This window comes from Lycium ferocissimum, chromosome 1 (genome assembly GCF_029784015.1).
Source record: "Lycium ferocissimum isolate CSIRO_LF1 chromosome 1, AGI_CSIRO_Lferr_CH_V1, whole genome shotgun sequence".
Lineage (NCBI taxonomy): Eukaryota > Viridiplantae > Streptophyta > Magnoliopsida > Solanales > Solanaceae > Lycium > Lycium ferocissimum.
The window spans coordinates 64247855-64265205 of NC_081342.1; the positions used below are offsets into that span (position 1 = coordinate 64247855).

The 17351-nt window shown below is 37.4% G+C and overlaps 2 protein-coding genes across 2 annotated transcripts; both read right to left on the reverse strand.

Moving 5' to 3' along the window:
• Nucleotides 1–14411: 14411 nt before the first annotated feature.
• Nucleotides 14412–15523, reverse strand: LOC132057148 (putative late blight resistance protein homolog R1A-10). Its single transcript, XM_059449611.1, has one exon. It carries the CDS (start codon nucleotides 15511–15513, stop codon nucleotides 14482–14484), a length of 1032 nt encoding a protein of 343 aa, XP_059305594.1. The 5' UTR covers nucleotides 15514–15523; the 3' UTR covers nucleotides 14412–14481.
• A 109-nt stretch (nucleotides 15524–15632) lies between these two features.
• On the reverse strand, nucleotides 15633–16667 carry LOC132057139 (putative late blight resistance protein homolog R1B-12). Its single transcript, XM_059449602.1, has one exon. The coding sequence runs from the start codon at nucleotides 16665–16667 to the stop codon at nucleotides 15633–15635; it is 1035 nt and encodes a 344-aa protein (XP_059305585.1).
• Between the last annotated feature and the right edge of the window lie 684 nt (nucleotides 16668–17351).

The window sequence follows — 17351 nt, forward strand, 5'->3', positions numbered from 1 at the left end:
CAGAAATCTTATGATCAAAAATCCCATTTCATATGAAAATGATTACTACCCGAAATGTTTCCTCTTTTTTTTTTTTTTTTTTTTGAAAATGGTTTCGCAACTCCTCAAATGCTATGTGTTTCTCCTTAGTTCTATATCTCAGGGTTTCAATATTGCACATTCAATATACAACAGATATACATGCCAAATATATATAAATAGAGAAGGGAGGAAAGTGAATTTTTAATTGATGGGCCTACCTAAGCCCATCAGTTCCATTTTCACCCATGGGTTGGGCCTTCAAAATATATCAGCTTCCCTTTATTCATTTTTCCACCGACTCGATCAAAGAGGATACTGGGCCGTTGGCCCAGCGAATTTACGCAATAGGAGTGTCCCAAACAATGGGATTTTCATGCAAGCAAAGAGAGAGGGAACGTAAATTAGGAAGCATCTAAAAATGTTCTTAAGTAAAGAAATACATAGCATACCGAGTTATTAGAATAAAATATTCACCGTGCTTGAAAGAAAATTCAGATAGAGAAATATATATATTAATTCTTATGGACTGAGGCCAGAAGAAAAACAAATCCAATATACAAAGTTATGGACTTGACAATACTAAGCCCACATGAATTGTAATAACACAAAAAAACAAAAAACAAAAAAGACAAAGCCCAAATATACAAACAGGATAGAGCAGATCACAAGATTATTTGTCCATAGAGTAAGATATACATATTTTCCAGCTAGTATACCACAGATATACACAACTATCGAGATGCTAAAATAGCACAAAAAAGAAAACTTTCACTTTCTTAATCCTGATGCCACACAAGATCCAAGGGGTTTCTATGAACCCCAGGCATGGTAGACATCAGGGAAAGCTTAAGCTTAATCCCCAAGTGCTAACTTGCCTCTCTATTTATGCGCTAAACTTAGTGGTATACAAGAGGAGGAGTGTTTGCATACACAGATATACACGGCAAAGATCAGTTTGTAATCATAATTAACTGGGCTGATAAGGTCCTAAGGTTAAATTACTACTCAATAGCCCAACTAAATCTAAAAAAGTAAAGGAAAGAAGAAGAAAGAGAGATAGAAATCCAAACTTCAATCAGAAAGATGAGCAGCAGAAGCAAACAAGTAAAGTTCCCTATATGGAGATTAACAATAAAGGAAAACCAAGTCCAAATTCATATTCACAAGTACACAGCAGCAAGTCATAAATTTCAAGGATGATCACTTGATCCCACATGACCAAGTTGTATTCATCCTACATTCTACTCAGGAAAAGAAAGCCTACATCCCCTTTTATAGCTACTGTTTTAGGACAAACAAAGTCTTTTCAATATAGCACTTCTCATTTTCTTTTCAGCAAGAAGAAGTCATCAAGATATATTCTACCTTCTACTTTAAATCTAGACAAGTGACCCTTCAAGACAGGAATGACTCAACACTTAAAATATGACAACAGACCATCAAGAAGAGACATGATCAAGTAGAATCACGTACAGAATTTGTTCATTTTTGAAAGACCCCAGACAGACAAAGCTTAATGACTAAACATAATACATATCACATGGGACTCACACACAGTTCAAACCCTTAGATCATAAAAGATGAAGTTAGACTCTAGGGACTTAAATAGTTAAGTGGTTCAAGGGGATCGATTTAAGATCTTCAAAGCACCATGTCTTCTTATCTTAAAAATCATAGCAAAGCTTGATTAGCCAAAAGAATCAAGTGATAAAAATGCCCCTTTCCAGCAAATTTTCAAAGACTCAAGTTAAAGGAAGATATGAAAGTTGTGCAACACACAGGACTGCAGTAGGCAAATGTTCAAATCACTTGGGATGAACATTTTGTTATACACTAATACCACTCTCGATTCCCAAAGTGCTCGCCTTGGTTTTCATTCGAGCCGGACTTGACTTACTTTCAAAATGTTACAAACCTCGCTATTATTTCGTCACATGTTTTTCACCATTTTCAATCTTTGGGTGCATATATTTCATGATTAAACCGGCGCTCAAGAATCGACTAAAAATTTTGCATGCATGTCATGTCACTAGAACCAGCCTGAAAAGAATTGTACAAAAGAAAAACTAAATATACTAGGAAATGACAAAACAAAAACTCCTTCTTTTTTTTATTAAACAAAATGATAGAAGGGATTTGGACATTAAAACAAGCACATAATATCTGGATTACAACCCTAGAATAACCCGGATAACAGAAAGAACATCAAAACAAACTACCAAGACTCCCAGTGGGAAAGGAGGGACTTCTCAATTGTAAAGCTGTCATCTTAGCTACTAAGTTTCACATAAGCATTACTAGAACAATTATTAGTTTGAATTAAATTATTCTCAGCAAACAAGTTCTAGGTCCCTTCAACCAATTAGTCCTTATCAACTTCTGGAACAGGAACTGATAGCCCGAGAAGTTTTCTGGAAGCCTCCTTTCTCTGTTGCCTCTTTTTCTTGTATTTTGGCCTAGTTCGAAAGTTAGAGCTGGTGCGAGGCTGGTATGCTCATGCGGACGGTTAAGAACCCTGTGGAGCTTGTGCACACAATTGTTGGTAAGGATATGGTTAAGCATATAGCTGCGCACCACACGAAAAGTATTGGAGAGGTGGTATGGAATATTGAGGGTCTTGTGGAGGGAAGTAATGTTGACGTTGAGTGTATGGAGTTTGGGGATAGACTTGAGGTTGTGGCTGGGTCTATGAGTGAGGTGGACCCCTCGCACCTCATCACGATTCTGGTATAACTATGGCTACATCATCATTTTCCCTTGTGTCCCTCAGGCTTCCTGAGCCATTGTGAGTTACTTCAGCATTTACTTTCATGTCCCAAAACTCATGATACGTCCTGTTTTGATTCCATCTTCTATTATTTCCCCCATCTTAATGACCTCAATGAATGGTTTGCCCAATGCCGGGAGCACGTGTTGATAGTATTCTTCGGTTTAGGCTTGAAGAAAAATATCCACCAACTCACTTTCTCTCATTGGAGGCCTTACTCTAGCAGCCTGCTCTCTCCATCTAATGGCGAATTCCCTGAAATTTTCTGTAGATTTCTTCAGCAACTTGGTCATAGACATTTTATCTGGAGAAATATCTATGTTACACTGAAATTGTTGCATAAACTCTTGAACAATATCATCCCAAGTATGCCACTTAATGATGTCCTAATCAGTGAACCAATCCAAAGCTATTCCTGTTAACTTTCACTAAAGTAGGCCATAAGCATTTCGTCCTGACCTCCAGCTCCTCTCAACTGATTGTAATACCTCTTCAAGTGGGCCATAGGATTACCATGCCCGTCAAACTTGTCAAATTGTGGAGTCTGAAAACCCGGGGGCAAGTGAACATTAGGAAACATGCACAAGTCTTTGAATGAAACACTCTTATGACCTTCTTGACCTTGCAAGCTTCTTATGGATTGCTCCAAGCTTTGCATCTTTCTAGTCATTTCCTCATCGTCCGCGGTCTTATCAAGTTTTTCAGTGTTAACAGGAGGCTCAAGGTGATAGTTATAACCATATGGATTAGAGACATTTAAAGTCAATTATGGAGTACAGAGCTGAGCATCATGGGTTTTGAGCATAAGCCCACTGCTAGATAGATCACCAGGCACAGTAAGCGGAGCTCGGGTTAAGGTCAACACAGTAGGGAAAATACCTGGGAAGTCAGGAGTTGGTGGAGGTGGTGCCTGACCAGTCATGCAAGCTTGATATATGTTTGCCATGTGTTGTTTTAACATTCTCACTTCTTCGACTAACCCCAAGTTTTGGTCAATCAACTGTGTTTGAGCGCTCATGTCAACCAACCCATTGTCCTCGTTGGATGCCATTCTCTTTTTGGTTTTAGACCTTCTGTTGTAAGGATGAGTCGCCAGTTTTAATACCACACACTAGCCACCTTCTAAAATCAAACATCATAAGACAAGTGAGTTAGGAAATTTTATGGGTTCAATACCAAGTTACGTGCAATGCGCATAGCCACAATTATCAGTTCTAGAACGATTCTAAGGGCGACAATGTTATTTTGACATCATCTCAATTTTCACTCGATTTGGCCTTCGCTCTTTTTATTTTTCCTTTCCACACCTCTTAGTTCACTCATTTTATTGCCACTCTTTTCTTTTTATGATAATCTCCCTTTTTTCTTTCCACTCTTTTCCCTTTCTTTCACTACTCTTTTTTCTGGATTTTTTTAAAATAATTCGACCGAACCCGAATTGGGTTGCCTACGTATCATGTTAAACATGAATCAGACCTTTGCGTAGTTCGTGAAGTTTTAGCGTAAAGTAATTAACAAACTTGTTTCTGAATTTTATTTTATTTTTGAAGTAAAGAAACTATGAAGTCTAAAAAAATCTTTTTTGATTTTGAATTATCAAAAGAATGAATCCTAAAAGATATGTAAAAGGAAAACATATTTTTTTGTAATCTTTTTCTCTTTTTTTTTTTTTTAAAGAACTCTTTTCTTAGTTTTTTTTAAAAAGGTAAAAACTATCTCTTTTTTGGATTTTTGAATACAAACATAAAAACTTTTTTTTTTTTTTTGAACAAAGATCACCTAACCTGAAGAGGGCTTCCTACATATCGTCACCTGGGACGAGAATCAGGTGTGTGTAGTTCGTCTAGATTGGACAGTTAAATTGACTTGAAACACCTTTATTTTTGTGTCACTTTGTTTTTTTTTTTTTTGGTAAAAGTGATATGGCATGGAAAATCTTTTTGATTTTTCTACCCTTGAATTATACTAAAGAAACTGAAACTCTTTTTTTTCAAATTTTTGTTTCCTAAAAACATAAAAAGGTAAAATCCTTTTGGAATTATCATTTTTCAAAAAAAAAAAAAAAAACTTATTAAACAACAAAATATCATTTTTTTTTTCTCGTTTTCTTCTCACCTTTCTTTTTCACACACCTCTATTCCTTCAAGCCATAAAAACTGGTCAACATGCAAAGGCCTTCTAAATAATGTTACAAATGGCACATAATGTGGACATGTTGGTCTGAAACAAGGGTACCTGTCCTAGACGAACACAGCCCCTGTGCCAAGTCCCCTAAGTCAATTGCATACGGTCAACATGCAAAAGCCTTCCAAATAATGTTACAAATAGCATATAATATGAACATGTTGGTCTGAAACAAGGTTACCTGTCCTAGACAGACTCAGCCACTGTGCCAAGTCCCCTAAGTCAAATGCACGTGATGCAAACAACACGAACCTACTAGGGATTTCCATTGCATGTGGCTTGTTCTACTAGGCTTCAATTCCTGATGGATAAGGTCTCTAGACTGGCTTACTCAAGCGGACAACTCGAGCCAGGGAGGGCCAGGTCACCGGTCGCAGAACTTTCTGGCTTCGCTAGCGGTTCTCCCTATCTAAAACATGTGTGACTACAATCCTTCACCAGGGGTTAGTTAGCACACTGGCTTTATCTCAAGACAGAAAGTTTTACGGAACTGGTTAGCACACACAACATACTACCTATCAGAAGACTCAGCGGGGTGCGAGAGAGACGAGAGAGAAGACAGTTTATATAAATAATCACGAAATATCAAAGCGTTAAATATGCGGCAAAGAGCACATTAGGCCAGCAAACACAATATATCCAAGAAATAAAATACCAAATACAAGTCAATATACAAAGCTCGAATTCTGGTTATCCCCAGCGGAGTCGCTAGAGATGTCACCCCCCCCCCCCGGTTTTTGCTCCCAAAAGGCACGTGTTTTATTATTAAAAAGGGTTTTTCCATTTGAAGTGACGATTTTGAATAGGGAATATTTATCTACAGAGTCGCCACTTGGAATTGAGTTTTGGTGTTCCAAGTCACGTTATTGAATCCCTAATCAAAAGGAAATGACTCTTTATTTTTGGTCCGCGAAAACAAAAGATTGGGTAAGGAATTCTGTTGACCGGGGAGAAGGTGTTAGACATTCCCCGAGTCCCGAGGTTTTAGCACGGTCGCTTTTATAGACTTATACTTGGTTATAATTAATTCTCGGATAAAACATGTTTTATTTGTTTAAACTTAGGAGCGTGTATGCACACAAGGTCTTTCATTAATTATATATTATTAGAATGTCAAGAAGCGGGATGGGCCACATGACTTTTCCTTAATTATATGCATTTAACCAAGGAACGGGTCTGTCCACATGGTCAACACAGTTATTATTAGACGGTCAAGGAGCGTGGTGGCCCACGTGACTTTTTTTTTTTTTAATTATATGCATTTAACCAAGGAACTGATCGGTCCACATGGTCAACACAATTATTATTTATCAGTCAAGGAGTGAGATGGCCCACGTGACTTTTCTTTAATTATATACATTTAACCAAGGAACGTGTCTGTCTACATGGTCAACACAATTATTATTCACACCTAAAGAATCTACCATTAAAAGCAATTATTTGTCTCTAAAATTCTAGACTTGTTATTATTATTTTTTATTATTTTTTATTATTATTATTATTATTATTATTATTATTATTATTATTATTATCACTCTTTTCACAACAGGTTTTGAATAAATTCGCAACTCATCTCACTCCCTCGCGATTGGTTTTACCACTCTTTTCTTTTATACTTGACAACAGGATTTGAAATAAATCTGGACCCCATCTCGCTCAGCTCGCAATCAATTAACTAATCAAGCCCTCCCATAGATAAATATTGATCTAGGTCCAAAATCTTTTTACGTTTGCAATCAAGCCCTCCCATAGTGTCCACAAAAATTGAAAGCATTAAAACTATCACAATAATTACCATTTCACCCATACAATCTCATCGTAGCAAAATAACGAATTAGTCAAAAGAGACCATTTTCGTGTAAACGAGAAACTGTTGAAGTTTGGGGAAAAAAACTAAGATTAGCATTCTTAAAGGCCAATGAAAAATTAATGATGAATACATGTGACCTAAGAAAACTAATTCTTAAAATGGTAATACCCCTTGGCAGAACCCAATTAACTTGCACTTACATAATGCTAAAAAGAATTAAAGTGAACTTATCAACTTACGTACTTAGCACGTACTTAGCACTTTAATGGAGTAATAGTTCAAAATTATTTACTTTTCCTAATAGTTATCGTACCCATTCTTCTAATTATGGAAATACCCATTTGAAACCAAACAAAGCAACGAACTCAAGACAAACTAAGACTTAAATAAAATCAGCAGCTTAACAGTGGAGTCAACTTAATTAAACATACTACCCATGATAATAATGAGTATTGACATAACCATTTAAAACAAAATATCATTCATACTGTGTTTCTTTTTCTTTAACAAGTACTGCGCAGGTGCGGTAAGTTTGAAAATGTTAGCATGTTGCTGAGGGCAAGATTCGCAAGAGGAACCTAGTTCTCTGAATGAAAATGAGAATATTTTATGCTACATGTTGTTGGGGTCAAATTTGCAGGGAGAACCTGGTTCTCCGAGGAAACATCACTTACGAGTTTGTCATCATCAAAAAGGGGGAAATTGATGAGTTATGACATTTCATAGTTTTAATGATCGACATATGCACCAGAACCAGGTCTTTGATCAGGTCCCCTGGGCACTGTACGAACGTGATAGCTGTAAAGTTCGTGACAACATTCCGACTTGCGAGCCACAAATGAACAAGAGCCGCATGTCGGGCAAAAGACAAGGATCATTGCAAAGTTTCTATCTATATCACATGCCACTCACATGATCCTCACATGCTCTCATTGGTTCCTTATATAAACAACATGTTGGCATTTGTTTGACCTAGCACTTGAAAGTATATTCTTCTCATTGTTGAAAAGAGCAACCGCCGCTATTTTATCTGAACTTTCAAGATCTAGACTAAATAACTCCTAAGGACGTATCCCAAGACTGAAGATTTCTTAAGTCCTAGGTTGTTTAGTCTTTGTCTTTTTTGTCTAAATATTGTAAACCTACACTTCTTTTAAGAAGGGCTTTTGTAGGTGTTTGGTTTACTAAGCTTTTTGTGTAAACGCCTGACTTTATTATGAGTTAAAGTTCAGCTAGAGTTAGTTGAATCAGTTGGTTCTTGACTAGAGTTAGTCAAGAAAATGCTTGCTATAGAGTTATTGTAAGGGAAGGGATTAATGGGCTAATTCCTTGGTTGCAAAAGGCTTGTAATCTGAAAACGTTGCTTAGTTAGTGAAATTGAAAATCCTACTGGTGTAGGTCGTGGTTTTTAATCCCTTGAGCAAGCAGTTTTCCACATATATATTGTGTCTCGTTTACTTTCTGTTTTTTGCTTGAGAGAATAGATAAGGTACCTGGTCCCTTATCTGTTTTGGTGGACTCTTAGTTTCTATCAATTTCCATCTTTGAGTTGCTTATTTATTCTTGATATTAATTGTTTGATTATTTGACGAAATAGTTGAGCACTTTCTGTCGTGCGTGAGTTGGACTTGAAAGAGGGAATTCATGTACGTAATAAGAATAAGTAGAGTTTTTTCGATTTCCTCGTTTCGCTACTGAGGATAGAAATATACCATTTAGCCCTACTTAGTTTGTTACGGAGAAGTAAATGCGTTCTTTTCACCTCTGGCGACCATAGAAATATAGACGTTATAATAGCATCGACAGGCTTGTGAGTAGTTCGAAAGAATATCATAAAGTTAACATCAACCCATCAATTATTAACTCAGGAAATTGACAGGTAGAACGGTTTAAAGACTCAACTGGATTGTTAGTGGTCATAGCCCTAGATCTTTCTCTTCTCCGATAAAAATCTGCTCTTTCTTGGTTGAAGTTCATTATTTGCTTTCTTTTATTTTTAGTTAGTTTACAAATATAAATTTGGATTTTATTTCTTGTTTAGATAATTAGCATCAGTTTAATTTAGTAAATAGTTAATCATAAGTCCCTATGGGTACGATATCTGGACTTTAAAATCCTATATTACTTGTACGACCACGTATACTTACGTGTGCGTTTGGGAGCAACACTTTGACATAACATTGAAATACTTTCCTCAACTGTAGCCATGTATGGTGTAGTAATAACCATGAAACATCTCGCCATTTGATATTTAATTTGATCTTTTTTTTCGAAGATTCAACGGTCAAAGTGAGACTATCAAAACTTAAGTGGACAGGATGTACTTGCAGATGACTTAATAGCCTCTAGCAAGGGGGAAATTTTTGATGGCGTCAAACTGGAATTTTTGTATTGTTTTAACTAAATTCATGTTTGTTTCTAATGCTTTCTTTTATTTTAAAGGTGCTATGCTCGATTGCACCCTCGTGGTGTCAACCGCTGCAAGAAGAAGTGTGGGCACAGTAACCAGGTTCATTTTCATCATACTCTTAAGACACATTATGTTACTCTTATCAGTGACTGCAGACTAACTTCTATCATTTATTTGGCTTTGCTGTTGAGGCCTAAGAAGAAGATCAAGTAGATGGTGATTTTGTATTCTGTCAACATGTAGTTGCTGATTTTGAGATCCTTGAGAAACTAACTAGATATGTTGTTGGGTTACTTGTTCAATTTTATCCTAGAACATTGATGGATTTGATTTTGATCTATATCAAAGATTTTGAGCTAATATTTGATGAGATTTTGAGCTACTATTTGATTGGTGGCTTTGTAAGAATTCTATAAGTGTTTTGTGAATGTTTGCGAAGTTTGAAGTAGACCTCTATAACTTATGACTTGTATGACTTTTTCATTCATCTTTGAAGTAGTTTCGAGTTGAATTTAATGTAGTGTGGGTTGGAGGATGTTAGATATATTTGTGTTGTAGTTTGGTGGATTGTTAGCAGCTATTTGAGCTAGTTTTAGCTGAATATAGAATTATATTTATTTTGGCAAGTGGGCAGTTGCAAAAGTAGCATGATTCTGTGAAACCTCATGAGGTCGGTTTTTTGCATTTCATTTTCCAGAAATTGCACAAATTCGACCTCATGAGTGTTATAAAACTAATTGCGGAGTCTGAAGTAGTTGAAAGTTAATTTCATTATTCTGCAGAGTGTGATTAACAATGGAGATAGAACCTCATAGGAATTTAATTAGGCATCATTTGTTATTTTGTCAACAAAGATGCTTGTGTACTAGATTACTGACACAAGTACCTTAAAATATACATTTAATATTGACCCTAGTCGTGAAAATTGGCAAAAATGTAATGTCCCGTACCTTCGGGGTAAGATTAGAAGTGCTCGTCATGTTACGTAGGCCACGTTATGAGGTATTTGAGTCATACGTCAAGGTTGGAAATATAGCGTGTTGCAATTAAGAAGTCGACTAAGGTTCATCAAAAGTTAAGACTTTAAATCCCTTTATTATTTGGGTTAGTTTCCTCGGAGCTTTACTCCCTGTATACTTGGGAGTTACGGGGTGATCTACCTACCAAATTGAAGGTCTTCAAATCTAGTTTCCAAACGCATCAAACTGTTCGTCGATACGATGTCTGAGTAAAATGTTATGCGTGATTTATCACAGTACTGCGTGCCTGCCGAAAGGCATAATTTGGGTACAACATTAACTGGCTTCACCTATGTGTGTCACCTATGTGTTTCACCTATGAGCTTCACCCATGTGTTTCAGCTATGTGTTTCACCTATACGCTTCACCTATGTGCTTCACCTTCTAGCTTTAAAGGTGGAGGCCATATAAAGCCAAGTTGATCTTTTACTTGTCATTTTTTACACTCTCTGCTTAGAGATCAGCCCAAGGCCGACCCTCTCTCCTTCCCAAGCTTCCCAAAACTGATTTTCCCTTCTTCAAGCTTCAAGGTAAGTTGATGCTAAGTTTAAACTTGGGTTTTCCCTCCTCGTTAATCACGTGGTACTTATATTGATTCTTATCCGATTATAGTTGTTCAAAGGTTACTTCAAGGTGAAGTAACGTAAGGAAATCAAAGGATTTTGGCAGAAAAGGTAAGATTTCTCGTCTATGATCATTCGTGAGCTCGTATGAGTGTTTAAATTATGTTTTCAATAAGAACTCACGGGACGGTGATCGGAAGTCGTGAGTTCAAGTTGTTGTTTCCTTGTCTTTGTGGAATTCGAGAAGGGTTTGGTAGCTCATGTTGGGCTTGTTTGTTGTTAAAAGCAGGTCTGGCGTGGAGTACACCATTGTATTATAGCATGCATTCCAGAAACCATTTTGAGTATGACAAGCTTGAGGCATCTGCATATAAGTCGTTTATATACTTGTCGTCAACGACTAGAGGTTCTTGACAAATTAAAAGTAGGGCCGACAATTTCAGCGCATATTTGTAAAATCTGCCCATTTGAATTCATATTTTAATGAGTTTGACCACTTAAATTTTAGTTGGCTAAATATGAACTTCATTTAATTTTTAACCCATTCAAAAATGGGCAAATATGGGTAAAATATGGATACTCATATTTGAACCCACTAGACCCAATAACAGATCATTTTTTCTGAAAATAGGAGAAAATATTTTCCTTAAAAATTTGAGGAAAAATATTTTCCGAATCAATAAAAACACACCAACCATCCCCCCAATCCCACCCCGCCCTCCACCACCCACCCCACCATCTATACCTACCCCTATCTTGCCCCTGCTTCTTACCACCCCCACCCACCTTTACGCCACCCCTTACTCCCCCTCCCAACCTACCCATCTAGCACCCCCATCCCCACTCCAATTACCCCACACCTCCCAAATTTTCTATTTCATATATTTTATTTTACTATTATAAAGATTTTATAAAAGAAATGAGAAATTTTTTCTTACCTCCCACTCCGACCATATCCCCCACCCCCCCACCCCCCCTAATTTTTTTTTACCCCACACCCCTACCCCCACGCCACGAATTTTTTATTTCATATATTTTATCTTATTTTTATAAAAAAAATTTATAAAAAGTGGGAAATTTTTCTTACCCCCCACCCACCATCCCTCCCCCCCTACACACGAATTTTTTGTTCCATGTATTTTACTTTTATAAGGAAATGGAGAAATTAACGATGATGTCGCACACCGTATTGGTGCAGGGTGGATAAAATGGAGGCTCGCTTCAGGAGTACTGTGTGATAAGAAGGTGCCAGCAAAACTTAAAGGCAAGTTCGACAAAGTGGTTATTAGACTGACTTTGTTATATGGGGTGGAGTGTTGGCCAGTCAAGAACTCTCTTGTTCAGAAGATGAAAGTCGCGGAAATAAGAATGATGCGATGGATGTGTGGGCACACTAGGAGAGATAGGATTAGAAATGAAGATATCCGGGATAAGGTAGGAGTGGCCTTAGTCGAGGACAAGATGCGGGAAGCAAGGCTGCGATGTTTTGGGCATGTAAAGAGGAGAGACACTGATGCTCCAGTGCGGAGGTGTGAGAGGCTAGCTATGGGCGGTTTCAAGAGAGGTAGAGGTAGGCCGAAGCAGTATTGGGGAGAGGTGATTAGACAGGACATGGCGCAGTTCCAGCTTACCAAGGACATGACCTTAGATAGGAGGTTATTAGGACGCAGATTAGGGTAGAACACTAGTAGGTAGTCCCGCTTACCCTCTTTCACTAGTAGTCGTAATTTTGCCCCATAGTTTCTTGTCCTTTGTTTTTATGCTACAATCTATTGTTTCTTGTACTTCAATTTTTTATTCATCTGTGGTAGCTACAACTCCTTTTTCTCAGTCTGTTGTGCCATGATTTTTTGCTGTCGTTATTTCATTCGTATACTACTTTGAATTGCTTGTTCTTATCTGACCTTTTTTGCCATGCTTTCTCTTGAGCTGAGGGTTTTTCGAAAAAAGCCTCCCTACCTTCCGAGGTAGAGGTAAGGTCAACATACACTTTACCCGCTCCAGACCTCACATTGTGGGATTTCACTGGGTATGTTATTGTTGTTGTTGTACTTTTATAAAAAATGGGAAACTTTTTCTTACCCTCCACCCCCACCCCACCCCACCCCGAATTTTCTATTTCATGTATTTAATTATAAATACATGAAAAAACTAATTTAATTTGAGCAAAAGAAAAAATTATAAATATTACGCTTGAAATAATATTACACTTATATAATACGGGCTAACCCCTAACCAACCCACCCATATTTTACCCGTATGAAATATGGGTGATTTGAGACTCAACTCGTTTTCAACCCGCCCAAATCCAACCACACCCATTTGCCACCACCACTTAAAAACCTGTTCCAATATGATTATTTTTCCTTGGGAATATTACCGATCTTGAAAAACTCAGTTGTCAATTAGATTATTCAGGAACCCCTTCTAGCAATTTTGTTCCAGCTATTGACTCTCTCAGTCAACTCAAATCTCTGAAGATTGGTGTCTCTGGGGCAGTGGTAAATCCATGTATTTTTTAAATTTAAAAAAGTTTAATCTAAAATGGCTTTATTTGCGACCTTTTTCTCTATTTTTGAACTAATCCCAAACTTGACGTTAATTAGCTTTTGAGGACTTCACACACCTGACAAAGCATTAGCTTTCCTTTAGTGTGGCATATTATGCATTTGTCTAGCAAACAAAGCATTAGTTGAAAACTTCCATTTAAATTCTGGATTTTGATTATGTTACTTAAAATCTTCTTATGTCTGGATTTCTCGACTTAGTTCGTTAAATTAGAAAAAAAAAAATTACCTTCATTGTAAAGTTCATGTACTATTGAAGTATTCAGTGGTCCACATTGCTCTAGAAGGATAAACGAGTCAAGGAGGTTTAAGGGCCTAACTAAAAATCCGAGATTTTCGAGATCTATTTGTTTAACGCTCTCTACAAGTTGCTCATTCTCTATGCAGATATCGGGTATATTGCCTATTCTTCTATTGTTCAAACGTTACCATTGTTCAACTACCCTATGTTATTATCATATATTGGTCAAGTATCTCAGAATTGCTTGTGTTGGAGATCCAATGCATCCTGCACTGTCTAATAATAGCTATAAATTGTGGAAAGAACCATTTATCATCTGACTATTTTGAGTTAAAACATTTTCACTTGTGAACTTAAAAAAGAGTCTGGAGAATCAATGAACACGACCCATTAGAATATAGAGTTGCATTCATTCAGTGGACAAGCACCCAAAAAGCCATCATTCCTTTCATCTTTGCAATTTAAGCAGAACTCACACTGAGTGGGGAAAGAGCCGATTGCGCCAAAGCAAAAAGTGAAGTAGCTTTTGCAGAAATGCAGTTTGAAAGCTATAAAGAAAAGAGTTTTTATTTTTGCCCAGAAATGGACTAAAGAGGGTGGGTGCACCAGACCCTTCTGAATGAAACTTTTTCTGATATTGAACACACCTTGACTGTTGAATGACACCCGATCTCTCTCCCTTCTTTCAGGAAACATCTGCTCAAGGTAATGAGTTGTTAAAAAGAATAGCATAGGTGTAGTAGTCTTGTGGAAAAAAGATAAAGACAATTCATGAACTATATAAAATCGAAAAAGAGAAACCAATCCTAAAAGATGGCTTGCACTGCCAGCAAAAACATACACTTCTATTTCAAGAACATAAGCAACTTAACAACCCTGCTCTTCAAGTCTCATGACTTTCACTTAGAAATAATGGCCTTGAATTCAGAATTCCCCATCTCTTGAATTTGTATTTCCTTAATATTCAGGGCAGCATTAACAACAGAGTCGCGACATGATCTTACCTCAATCAGTTGCATCGTGCACATGCTCCCAAAACATTCAGGGATTTCCTCTAATTGCCAACACCGTTGCACCACTACTTGTTGTAGGTTGGGATACGAGTCATCAGATGCAGTCCATTCTGAGAATCCTAGATTCTTTAGTTTCAAGACTTTAAGGTTAGGAAAGTCCCCGTCCTTAACGTCCCATTGTCTCCCTTTGAAAGCATGTTGCTCTAATTTCAGAACTTCAAGGTTGGACAATCTGCCAATGGTTGAAATTTTACTCCAGGGGAGCTTAAGATTTACCAAAGTTAATTTCTTGAGGTTTGATGGGTATGTAAAGTCCTCAAAACCATAAGGATCTACCGCTGGCACAAGCTCAGAGACACCAATCTTGAGAGATTTGAGTTGTCTGAGAGAGTCAAAAGCAGGAAAGAAATTTTTATAAGAGGTTCTTGAATCATATAATCGACAACTGAGCTTTTCAAGACTGGGTAATCTTTTCATAAATTTCTGGTAATACTCTCCAGAATTAATAACCAGATCAGAACATGTTTTCAAGTTGTCAAGATCCTCTAATAGTTGCCACGTATATAGACAAGTTAAATGCAGATGTCTCAAGCTTGTCATATCCCAAATAGAATTTGGAATGCAGGCTTTACGATAGATTCCGGTCACTATAAATGTCTCTAGCTCCTTTAGGTTGCATATTAGATATGGAATGTAATCACAATACCGCAGCTCCAAATACTTCAAGTGAATGAGATATTGTAATGCCTCTATACGTGTCTTACACAGCTTTACGGAACTCAAATCTAATACTCGCAGGTGTTTCCAGGATCTAGTCAAATATATTTCAACCAAAGCAGAATTTAGTCTGGGACTGAATCGTAAGGTGGTGATATCTTGCCCAAAAATAATTTTACAAGCTGGTGCACCGATATTCATACGTCCAGATGGAAATATACAAACACTGGTTCATGAAGGAGAACAAGTGTCAGAGCCATTAATTAATTCATACATAACAAACAGCAACAAGCTAGAAACATAAACTAAATTGATTCCACTTACAGCTGATTTTGTATCCTCAGCAAGAATTTGCCCCTTTTAGCTTTCATCAAGCTAAATTCGTGTATTAAGTCATGAATATGGACGGCTTTGGGCTCCCCTGAGAAATTTGTTTTACCCACCATCACTAGGTTGCTCCCAATCAAATTCATCAAGTAATCCATTGCGACCATCTCTAAGCTGTTTGATCCAGTACTGGCTTCAACAAAATTTTCTGCGATCCATAGTCGCATCAGTTTTTTAACAGGAACATTCTGGTCCTTTGGAAATGAAGCAAAGTAGAGAACGCATTTTTGCAATTGAATGGGCAAGTGTTGGTAACTGGATTCAATTATACCCGTGCAACCTCGCATATTTGACTTCAAACTTTCACCTACTTCTTTCCAGTAACCTACTTCCCTATGATCATTTTCTGCAAAAAGACCAGCCACCAATACAATTGCAAGGGGTAATCCTCCACACTTTCTCGCTATTTGCATACCGATCTCCTCGAGTTCTTGGGGACAATCACCTTCTCTGAATACCTTCTCCTTCAGTAGCATCCAACTTTCTTCTTCTGTGAACAAACGAAGGTGATGAGGACTTGATGAGATCATGGCATATGTGACGATCGATTCAAGTCTGGTTGTCAAAATAATCCTACTTCCCTTATCATCATCTGGAAAAGGTCTCTTTATATCATCCCATGCCTCAGAACTCCACACGTCATCCACAACAAGAAGGTACCTCTTTCCCTTCAAACTTTCGTAGAGCTTCTCAGCTAGTTCATCATTACTCATTTTTTTGGTACTATCAAGCTCAGAAATATGACCCAATAATTGAAACAAGAGAGCCCTATTATCATAAGATTGGGAAGAACAACACCACAAGCGAATATCGAAGCGATTGCAAATTGCTTCATGATCATACAATTTCTTAGCTAAAGTTGTTTTTCCTAGTCCTGGCATTCCAAAAATTGAGATCACATCTAATTCCCAAGGTCCTGTCACAAGTTGCTCTATTAGCATTTCAGTCTCTCTTTCAAAACCGACCATTGCTTCCTTTGCTTTGATGAACTTGGTGTTCTCTCTAGTGATGTAGGGAGGAACAATGGAAGCTAGAATGAAAAGTCAAGAATGTGCTGCAATTCTTTTTTGTTTTTTGGTTTTGAAAAGTCTAAACAGGGATTTTTTGCTTGGAAACTAGGAGGAAACGTCTAATAGGGAACCTTTTGCTTGGAAACTAGAAGGAAACGTCTAATAGTGAACTTTTGCTTGGAAACTAGGAGGAAACCTTTTGCTTGGAAACTAGGAGGAAACGTCTAATATGGAACCTTTGGCTTGGAAACTAGGAGGAAACCTTTTGCTTGGAAACTAGGAGGAAACGTCTAATAGGGAACCTTTTGCTTGGAAACTAGAAGGAAACAGCTAATAGGGAACTTTTGCTTGGAAACTAGGAGGAAACCTTTTGCTTGGAAACTAGAAGGAAACGTCTAATAGGGAACCTTTTGCTTGGAAACTAGGAGGAAACCTTTTGCTTGGAAACTAGAAGGAAACGTCTAATAGGAAACTTTTGCTTGGAAACTAGGAGGAAACGTCTAATAGGGAACCTTTTGCTTGGAAACTAGGAGGAAACCTTTTGCTTGGAAACTAGAAGGAACATCTAATAGGGAACTTTTACTTGGAAACTAGGAGGAAACCTTTTGCTTGGAAACTAGGAGGAAACATCTAATAGGGAAC

Coding starts and splice junctions, on each gene's coding strand:
- LOC132057148 (XM_059449611.1), bottom strand. CDS start 15,513: ATGAATATCGGTGCACCAGCTTGTAAAATTATTTTTGGGCAAGATATC.
- LOC132057139 (XM_059449602.1), bottom strand. CDS start 16,667: ATGGTCGGTTTTGAAAGAGAGACTGAAATGCTAATAGAGCAACTTGTG.